This window comes from Triturus cristatus, chromosome 12 (assembly GCF_964204655.1).
Source record: "Triturus cristatus chromosome 12, aTriCri1.1, whole genome shotgun sequence".
NCBI classification, from domain to species: Eukaryota; Metazoa; Chordata; class Amphibia; order Caudata; family Salamandridae; genus Triturus; species Triturus cristatus.
In genome coordinates, this window is record NC_140595.1 from 864,191,272 (window position 1) to 864,202,504 (window position 11,233).

Consider the following 11,233-nt stretch of genomic DNA (forward strand, 5'->3'; position numbering starts at 1 on the left):
TTTTTCTATAATTATATATTGCATGTTATATATATATATATATATTTTATACCACTCATTTCTTTATTTGGTATGTGTTTATCAGAAAGAAAATTACTTACAGTTTTTATTTTTAATATTTGTTTTGAGTCAGCACAACATTGTTGCATTTACTGTGGAGAATCTGTAATCAGCAAATGTATTTCACATACTGAAAAATACACTTTAAGACATTTTTAAATAAAGTTTAAGTCTAGATATTTAGTAAGATATTGTTTTAACTTTTCTTTTGTGATCATTGTTGGAGAAAAGCACCTTTAAAAATGTTATTTTATATTCGCAAATGGCGGCCATCACAATGACATCGGTAGTTGCAAAGAGCGCGTGTTTTTTACAAAGTGTGAAACACATATATAAACACATTCTACAGTATGTTTAACAGTAGAGGTTTATTAGTATACTGTTTAAATGAATATGCCTCCTTACATCGCATGCCTTTTCTCCGCATGCAACTACAACACGGTTGTTACAACTACAGCATTGTAACAACGCATACCATTACCCCGCAAGTCGTAACAACGACTTGCTCTAGGTGGGGCGCTGGATGTTGGAATAGTACAATTAACTATTCCAACTCCAGTATGTGCAACAGTAGGGAAGGTGTTGGATTTTAAATCCAACACCTTCTGCAAGTCGTTGTTATGACTTGCGGGGTAAAACTATGCGTTGTTACAACGCGGTCGGTGTAACGGCCGTGTTGTAATTACATGCATTGAAAAGGATTCGTGGTAAGCACTGTTTACCATTTAAACTCATAATTTTGTTGTGAGTTTCCTGAAAAATCATCTTTAAAGCCTTTGCAGTGACGCCAGGCATCGCGATAACGTCCGTAGTCATGAAGAGCACGTTTTTCTTACAAAGTGTAAAACATATATATAGAAAACATTCTACATTATGTTTGACAGTAGAGGTTTATTTGTGTATTGTTTAAACTTACATTGTTCTAGCTATTTACCTTAAACTAATGTTGAAATCAATTTCTCGGTGATGCTGGTCATTGCCACTATATTCATAATTGTGACGATTGCGTGTTTTTGAAATATGTAAAAATGTCTATACACATATGTTACACTAGGTGTGACAGTAAGTGCTTATAAACCAGAGGTTTAAAGTTATGGTTTTCTATTTATACTATTGAAACCTAGTTTTATATTCCATTCCCGGTGTTCACGATTACATTCGTAGTCACAAAGATCACATGATGTGAAAAGAAAGTGATATGATTGAAAAAAACAGTTTTCAACTATATTAATAGGGAGTCCCCACCCATATTTGTTTCTTGAATGTTCCATTCATTGTGGAATCATTCTGAGCAGGTGTGGGTGCTGCGGAGAAGTCATTGTAAGTTTGGCTGCTTTTTCATTTTTCATCAGAAAATGCCAGCTTGAGGTGCAGAGGACAACCAGCTCCAATGGGAGGCAGAACAGGGTATTGAGGAGGTGGAAAGAGAAGAAGAAGGCGATGAAGAGCCCCAGCGGAAGAAGAGAAGTGTAGCTTGGGAGATTTTCACTATTCCATCTGGGGAGTCTAAATTTGTAAAATGTTCCTTTGTAACAAGACATTGTCAAGAGGCTTTAACAACAAGCATTTGCAATGCAATAGGTCTCGCATTTACGCGGGTTTGAGCTATTGGCATTGTAAATGGCAATGCCTTTTTTTATGTTTTGGTTTTTAAAAATTAAATAAAAGGCATTGTCATTTACAATGCTAAAATCTGTCTCTGGCCTCCCATTCGAGCCCGAGTTGTGTACTGCAATAGAACAGAGCAGGAACCCAGTAACTTAACACCTGTTTATGCAAAGACTGGAACCTAAGTCCTTACGTCCAAATGCAAAATGCGCACTCCGATGCTCGCTCACAAATATAATGTACTGAGACGCGCATGCATAAGGAGCACATACACAGATTCGGGCCCCTCAAAAATACACAAGTGCACTTGATGCACACCCAGAACACACTAATCAAGTCAAAAACTGACACACACACACACACACACAGCACACGGATGGGGTCGGACAGGCAGATATGTCACTGTGTGTCCCCAGTGGCACCTACTGATACACATGTGGAGCAAACGCACACAATCAGAGTGCTCAGTTTTATGCAATTTATAAATAATAGCCTCCTCCAAGAGCAGCGAGTCGATTTAGATTTCGTCAGAAATACATTGTATTATATAACAATATAGGCGCAAAATCAAACATCATAGATTGCTGTTAAGAAGCATCCGTGCTCAACACTGCCTTCCACACACAATAATATTACGAATGGCTGTTCTTCTTTAAGTCACTTGTAGCATAAGATACACGCCGAGCGGTGTCACGGCGCTAGCTGGGGCTTTGCCTTGCTTTGCTTCGTTTTGCTGTGATGTACCTGTTTGCCGGGCATACTGTTTGTTTATTTAGACATTATTAAATCACGCAAGTTGTTTATTAGTTTATGTGTGAAGTTTTATATAGCGCCGGACATTATCCAAAGATTCTAAAGCGCTTTACAAGCGACCAGTCACAGCTGCAAAGGACAGGGAGTTTAAAAAAAAAAGAAATGCATCTGTTTCACCACCCTTTTGAGACGTCTATTGCTAATGTAGTGGAAAGGAGGGCAGGGATTAAGCGTCGTGGTCGTGTAGGCTTGGGGTGATAGGAGCTGCAACCCGACCATGGTCCAAACTGCGAATGCAAACACAGAAAGCAAGGGGGCTGGCTGCGTCCTTGATAATTCCAGTGAGGTGCGGGTAAGGGAACCTGGCGACTCCCCCTCCAGATGTGCCGACCTAAAACACACATTAAGGGAAGTGGAGACAGCAGCCTGTAAGGGTGTGCAGGTCTCCCAGCCAGTGATAGAGGGGGTGGGCAGTGAGAGCAGCCTGTCCTCCCCGTGACCCTGTGCGCTCCGTGCCTGCTTCAATGTGAAAGAGGATCTCTTGTCTTTATGGTGCCATGTCTTGGAAACACATGGCCCCATAAAGATAACACCCCACCAGCGCTAAATCCGGCCCTGTTTCGAGTAGTCCCACTGTGCCAAGGGCTTGGCTAGACTCGCACCTCGGCTACAAGATACCCTCCCGGGTGACAGTGCGCGCTACAAATCTGCTGGGCAGGTGTGAGTCATAAGGTGGAGCCAAAAAAACTATTTTACAATTCATTTTCCCCTTTCAGGGAACCCCTTGGGCAAAGGAAATACTGAAAAAATAAAGACACTGGAGAAAAAGAGGTATTACTGGTTTGATTGTAGAATATTGTAAGGGAAAGAAGCGGCCAAACAAAATGTATTCAACTCACTTGCAGGACTCTTTGCAGGTTACCACGCTGCACTTTTGAGCTACCTGAGATCTTAATACGTTTACTATTTTAGTCTAAGAAATTATATTTGTTTAAGAAAAATTTTGATAGCCTTACATACATTACCCACTAGGTGAGGTGGCCAACTGATTTCTTATATTTTATAATAAACTTGGGACAATCTTTTAGGATTACAATTTATAATTGTATCCCGTGGATATTTGGGCATAAGCCAAATGTTATAGGAAACATTTTCTGACGGACATGTCAATATGATTATTTGTTCTTTATTTGCGTTTTGCCGGTCATGCGTATGCTCTCAGCTGCCTATTCCACCACCAACATATACAACCAATTCCAATGTTTTGTATAGTTGCTATCATTGTTAATATCAGACCAAGAAAACTACAATGCGGAAATAAAATGCTAATAATTTGGCATGCGCACTGGACACATCAATGGTCTCACCTGTTCATTATATGAAAGTAATCCTTGGATTGGTCTGGAGGCTGAATGGCACTGCAAGTGGGACAGAAAAATACGTCCAAATGCACATGATCTTGACAGTTCCAACATGTTCCTTCTGTCTTTGACATGCTGCAAGTTCCTTTGGAGCCCGTTCTTGACAAATAATGCATGTGGCTAAAAGTAAAAGCAGGATCATGTGCGTTAACAGCTACAGCTCTGAAATAACAGATGCACTGGTGCCCCACCGTGAGACAGGCATGCTTGGGTGTGCGTCCATTTATTGTGAGTCGAGATGGAGTGTTCAGCCTCCCAAATCCAGTGCCTTGGCTGGCAATGGGTAGATAGAGATGACTGGCTGCAAGTCCAGTGTCTGTGCATAAAAAGGAGCCCAGGTCATGGTTGCCACTGATAGGAGGAAGATGATGCCGAGCTGCCAACCTTTTGCTCGAACTTAGAAGATATGTGTTAAATCTCCAAGCAAAAGCATCGTCGTTGTCAACAGTGACCGTAGCAGCCCTGTGCTCTTGCCTACAAGCCGCGCCGCTTAACGCACAGGAGCTCTTCTCCTGAAACCGTATATACTCACAAGGAAACAAGGCCCAGAACGGCCTCAGTCTGAATCTTTCGAGTAACATTTTTTAAACGTCTTTTGTGCTTCCGGTCTCTCAGACGTAAACATAAGAACACATTGGCGGATCTCCCCACGTGACTCACAATCCTAGCTATGAAAAATGAAAGGAAACCACACTTAATATCGCTTGCGACTTTAGCCGAAACATGCCAATTATAAGAGAAATGCGCAGCGGTCAAGAGGTCCGTCTGTTTGAGTATACGCTGTTCGATGGGGTGACAAAAACAACACTTCCATCTTTGATTAGAGCGGTTTCCCTCCACTTGAATGCTGATGGTAGATACATGTATATTTTTTCCAGAATATTCTCAGAAATGACACCATTTTCTAATGAAGAACCAACCTGTTTTATTAAGCAAGCAATACAAAATAAAGAATGACCGGTAATAAGTCTCAGATTTTCTTAATGCTTATGCAATATGTTATTATTATAGGCTAACATATTTCACAAAGTTACTTCAAAATCCCAATAGTCTGGTCCAAAGCATTGACGAAGTCCACTTGGCTAAGAATCCTACGTGGGCTCCTGTGAGAGGCGTCTAATTTCAAAATGGCCGTTAAATGCAACAAAATCAATTCTGATGAAAGTGTGAATGTGTTCCGTAACTATTTTCAAGAAAGTTACCATTTGGCGGCATGTTGATTTGTGCACTTCTTATTAGGGACCTGTCGTATGGAGAATCATCTTTGTCCAAAAATATCTTAGACATACTTTTAAATTTGTTTCAGAATAATAACAACTGAATATAGTTTGATTGGTGAAAATGTTCTTTATTTATATTGTAGATCAGTTCACTTGCAAATTCGTGGCAGTTTTTAAGTAGGGGATTCATCGTTATTCGTAGTTTGCAGCAGCATCTCTCTAAAGTGCATGATTTACAACTTCTCGCACGATAATGTTGTATACCAAAACAATTTTGTAGTAGGCTGGGTTGAATATAAAGTGCTCTTTAAAAACGTTGAGAAGCACAGAAACCTAGAGAGCGATTGGTGATTTGCTTCTAAAATTTGTGGGATTGGCTGATCGCCCTGAACATCCGTGATTGGTGCGTGGATTGCATGAGATTTTCATGGTAGGGTTATTGGTGTATTCAGAGCGAGCATACACCATGCTTTGGCGCTCACCCTGTGGCTGTGAAATGGGTCTGAAAGTTCCTGTATTCGAAAGGTGAGAGAAGTAGTATCGTCATTAGAGGCAACTTGTCGTAGAAGTGCTTTGGATAGTGAACTACCTCCTATCTAAAGCTAGTCAGATCGTCAGAGCAGGCATTTACTTCTTGCAGCGACCATCTAAAACAAGACAAGCCCGGCGGAGCGTGGCGCGTGCGCTTGGGGGCGGGGGAGCGCATTCCAGGCGGGGGAGCGGACCCTTTGAAGTGCGATGCCAAACGCATTGCATGGCGGCACGATGCGCGTGATTGTGCGCGTGCTAGCCATGCAATCCGCTTTTTGGGAGCACTTTTAAAACCCCCTTACAATAGTCTCGCTTAGCGATCGCTTACGCGATAGCAAGGCGAGACCTAAAAAGTACTTCTCTGGTACTATGTCTATGCTCTACCATCCTAAAATGTCCCAGAAACATGATTTATAAAGAACAAAGAAAGCCAGAGAAGCTGTGGGACCATCAACATCATCTAGTGCACCACCTGTCCCAAGAGAAAAAGTGGCAGCTGAAGTAGAAAGCCATCACGTGGAGTTGGTCCCAGTATTTAGAACGATCAATATATATTGCATGGATTGTTCAACTATAGTTACTTCTGGAGAGCAGTCATTTTCTTGTTGCAATCCTTACTTTATGAAGCTTGTTTCTGCTGCTTGTTTTAGTTTTTTATACAGTGTTTGCCATTTGTTTGGATAGAAAACAGCAAACAAAGGTACACAATCTTAAAAAAACAACAACAAACAAACAAGCGGTTATTTTCAGAACCACCTGTCATGGTTAAACAAAAGGTTATGCTGGATGAATGAGTGCATGAGCAGCTGTATAGTAATTGAATGACTGCAAAAACATGCATGGGTGATCGAATAACTACATACGTTCTGTGTGTAAGAATGAATGAGGTGTGATTGATGTATGGATGATTGGATAAGTGCATGAGTGGAATGTGCATGATTGAATGAGTGCATAAATGATGCATGGATAATTGATTGAGTACATGAGTGGTGTATGGTTGTTATTATGACTGCATGATCGTGCATTGATGATTAACTGCATGAGCGAAGTGTGGATGATTGAAGTAATTCAAGAGTGATGTATGAACGATTCAATAATGCATGAGTGGTACATGGATGTCAAAATGAGTACATAAGAGGTGCATGGATGTTAGAATGAGTGCATGAGTGGTGCATGGATGTTAGAATGACTGCATGAGCGGTACATGGATATTAGAATGTGTGCATCAGAGGTGCATGATTGAATGAGTGCATGAATGCTATACGGATGGTTGAATTAGGGAGTAAATAGGGGTAATAGTGCCTATATAACTGAGTCAAAGGATGTATTAGTGCTAGTATAGCTTTGTGGATTCATGTATGAGTGGATGCATGGGTGTATTAGTAAATGTATGAGTGAGGAAATGGGTGTATTAGTATGTGTACCGGTGAGTGAAAGGGCGTATCAGTATCAGTTTGGGTGAGTGAATGAATGATTTACTTTGTATAAGGATGAGTGAAATAGTGGATAAGTGTCTGTATTGGTCAGTAATTGGCTGTGCGATTAGCTGTATAAGTGAGTGAATGGGTGAGTGCATGTGTGCATGAGTGCGTAAATGAGTGTGTGAGGATTGTATATATGAGTAAATGGGTGCATTACTTTACTTATGGCAAATGAATGTGCCTATGATAGAAAAGTGATTTGATACATGCCATCTTGCAGAACTCCACTCTGGAAAAAGAAAAACAAAGAAAAAATGTGTTAGTATTTCATGCTGAAGATTAGACCATTATACCAACATACATCACTTACACTTTATTACAGTATTTTAAAACATAGTTTTCTCAACTCAAAATATCTTTATTTCGGCCTTTCCGGCCATAAAAGTACATTTAAAAATACAACACATTTCAGACAGTTTAGTTATGCAAAATGAAATAAAGTGCTGTACAATGCAATATTTAAAAGGTCTCAGAAAAAGCATTAGTATATATAAAACTACTCAATTTTTGTATAGCAAAAAGCGTTAAAATTGTTTAAAAGGTTATAAAAATTCAATTAAACCAGGCTAGATTTTAACACAGTTAGGTGGACACACTACATAGAGAATAAGTATCATAGTTTCCTCCTTTTTACTGTTCTCAGCTTTCATACTTGTTCACCATAAGCAGTGCTCGGTATGAAGCTTCATCAATGAATAGTGGGGGAAAAAACAATCACAGGATTATAAAAAAAACAATGCTACATAGTACATACTTTAAAATAAGTAATACTATCCATAGCACTCACTACAATTCATTAATTATTGGCAAAATTACTACAACCATCTAAAATAACATTTGTTTTAACTGTTTCTTCTGTTGTTATTTCTGGTACAATACAAGATATAATTATGAAGCAGATGGTGTTGAAAACACTGTTTCCTCTACGTAAAATTCTTTATAAAATAGTGATGATCCATGCACACGAAATATCATATAGCAGTTTGTAGAAGTTCTTGTTGGAGAAACAAAACGTTTTTTTTTATTTTTAAAGACAGTTTCGGGTCGTAAGGATGCTGTTATTACAGTAGATCCACACAGTATTTAACTGTAATAAGAGAATGCAGGATTAAGATGTTATATAAACTGAATGTAAAAGGACTGTTGCATTTCCAATATTCTGAAGACATTACCCACAATGGGCCAAAAAATGTCTAATAATAAACCATAAATGCTGTAATAAAAAATACCGTTCACCAACAATTTTTATTTACAAATAATCCTCTGAATTTTGGTCAAAGAAATAAGACATATGAGTTTGCTAATCTCCTACGTAGTCTTGCTTTCAATTTTAGATTAGTGTCATTGCATTTTGTCCGTCCAGCTTAGGATCTTAAATAAACCATATAGTGTCCAGACATTGTATTTATTCCTTCATGAAAGATAATTGCCTAAGTAGTAAAAGTCCATCCTCAAATTGATATTTGCTACATATGGCATTCCTTCTTTGAATACAGTACTACCAATATTATTAAAAAGCTGCATCTACACTTAAATCTAAAGATTAGTGGATAGTTACACCATACGCTATAGATAGTGAAAACTACAAGTCTTTCACAAGTACAAAACGTATAATGCATCTACCAATTTGCTTAACTTCATCAACCTCATCAACTTTTATGCCAAAGGATTCCACCTCATTTCCGTTTGGGTAATTAATAACTTTACCCATAGCACCATTTACTAGTCCTTCTTCAACATTTAAATTCCGATGCAAAATTACACGACAATTTCTACAGACACGTAACTGTTTCTCTAATCCTGAAGTTTGGGAAATAGACTTCTTTTAAGTGTCCAATTTTGATTGCAGTTTTTCTGTCAGTAATACTGTAACTCCCTGATGTTCTATTTTATCAGTTGCTGTAATCTCTATAATGTCTTCTTTTTGTAGTTGTAGTATATCTTCATTGAATTTACAACACTCTTGGAGGGTTGGCATTAAACAAACTATAGACTTGTTTTCTTTAATGAAATTGTACATTAGTTGAGAATCTGCAACTAGATGGAAATAGATTTTTGGTAAGGCGGCTTTCTAATGCACTGTTTCCTTTTTTGTGGGAACTCCCACTCTTATGTCCTTAAGTATATCTCCATATTGCACATCTGATGCATGGCACATATTTTTATTAACTCTTTGTATTGAAAGTTTTCCCAGATGTTTACATTTCCAATACTTCCTTGTAAATTTCTTCTTTCAATATGTAGTAGCGTCTTGAAAACGGGTTGTTCTTTAACTGGTGTTAGTGGTAGCAGATCTCCAAACAATATTCAGTGTTTTCCACCAAATAGTAAGTCATACTCAATTTTTATCAGCTACATTATTAAATGTATAAAAGCAAGAATTAGGCTTGACCCCATGCTGACTTTGTCAATAATTAAAAGCTTCAATGTTTTTAATACTCATGCTACCTCATGAGAAGCATCACCAGATAATTTGTTGTATTCCAATTTGTTGGGATGTTCAATAGGTTTCAGTAATAATTAATAAAGGGAAGCTCGTTTAATATTATGTGCAGCTAATCATGTTGGTGCAGTAACTAAACATAACAAATTAGAATAAGTAGTCATGTGTAGATAGATAACTTTTGAGTGCTTTAATAAAGAAGCTTTTCCCAGTTCCAGCTTAACCACTTAAATATAGTAGAACTGGTTTATATGTGGAACATTCACATTCTTTTTTCTCATGCAGGAATCCATGTTCTACTTTAGTTTTTACTTAATCAAAAATGTGTTTCTGATCTGGTTTTAGTTGATTTATTTGTTCCAAATCCCAAGTTTCCTGTCTTACTTGTAGCATTGTATTCTCCACCTCATTCATAGCTATAACAGCTTCATTTTGAATTATTGGCTGTCCAGGAGAATCTTGACTTGCAAGTGCTGAACTTTGACTGCTCTGAGAACTCTCCCTTGCTATCTCAGCAGCAATTGTTTCTTCCTGTCAAAGTCATCTCTCAACATAAGTAGTCGTGTGTAGATAGATAACTTTTGAGTGCTTTAATATAGAAGCTTTTCTCAGTTCCAGCTTAACCACTTAAATATAGTAGAACTGATTTATATGTGGAACATTCACATTCTTTTTTCTCATGTAGGAATCCATGTTCTACTTTTTTTACTGAATCAAAAATGTGTTTCTGATCTGTCTTCAGTTGATTTATTTGTTCCAAATCCTCAGTTTCCTGTCTTGCTTGTAGCATTGTATTCTCCACCTCATTCATAGCTATAACAGCTTCATTTTTAATTAGTGGCTGTCCAGGAGAATCTTGACTTGCAGGTGCTGAACTTTGACTGCTCTGAGAACTCTCCCTTTCTATCTCAGCAGCAATTGTTTCTTCCTGTCAAAATCATCTCTCAACATTTGAAGATAGACTGGAAACAGTGAGTACTCAATGGTATCTTTCACAGAATTAAATGAGTCTTCATACCACTCAACATATCCAAGTAGCTCTGGTTCACTACGCAATGGCTTGAAAAGCTGCAAGAGTAATCAATAAAAAAACTCTCTTTTGTCTGGAATTTGACTACTTAGCTTTCTGTGGTTGATTATATTTCCTTTGTTATGTCTGACCCAACATCCTTCACACCCAAGGTGAACACATTTTCCTTCTTCTATGTTTTCACAGAAAATATTTCTATATATAAAAATGTGAAGTTCCTTATATAGGCACATCCCTTCAAGATAAGGTCTCCTTCTTGGATGGTATGTCTCAAGCATATTGGTCTTCAGAATGTTTGCACTCTCAGGCTTCTGCAAGATTTTGTATTTTAGGAAAATACTTCAATAATCTATTATGCCTGTTAGCAAGCCCTAAACTCACCACCACAACTCCTCTTGATTTAGAAAACTAACTAGATGAGCTTAACCTGTCTGCACATTCATAAGAGCCTAAATCTCTGTGGGAATGCATTTTCAAACTAAAACTGTACAATTTCTTTGTGAGACTCTTTTCTGCCTAAATCTCCTGCCGCGTTTCCTTCATCACTGTCTTATCTGACTTTGTTGTATAAGAAGTTAAATAATGAGCAACAGTGATTGAATTATCTGCGACAAACTGTAGATCCGTATTCGCCTTCCACATCTTCAAAAATCACAGGATTATAGTCACTGATGTATTTTGAAAAC

At 38.1% G+C, this 11,233-nt stretch overlaps 1 protein-coding gene across 2 annotated transcripts in view; it reads left to right on the forward strand.

Moving 5' to 3' along the window:
- LOC146783136 (hydroperoxide isomerase ALOXE3-like) overlaps positions 1–10,554 on the forward strand; it is a 284,932-nt gene extending 274,378 nt beyond the window's left edge. For both annotated transcript variants that reach the window (XM_085637851.1, XM_085637852.1), the window contains exon 11: positions 10,430–10,554. In XM_085637851.1, the coding sequence (XP_085493977.1) occupies positions 10,430–10,472 (43 nt within the window). In that variant the 3' untranslated portion in view covers positions 10,473–10,554. The remainder of the gene's footprint in view (positions 1–10,429) is intronic.
- The last annotated feature ends 679 nt before the right edge of the window (positions 10,555–11,233 follow it).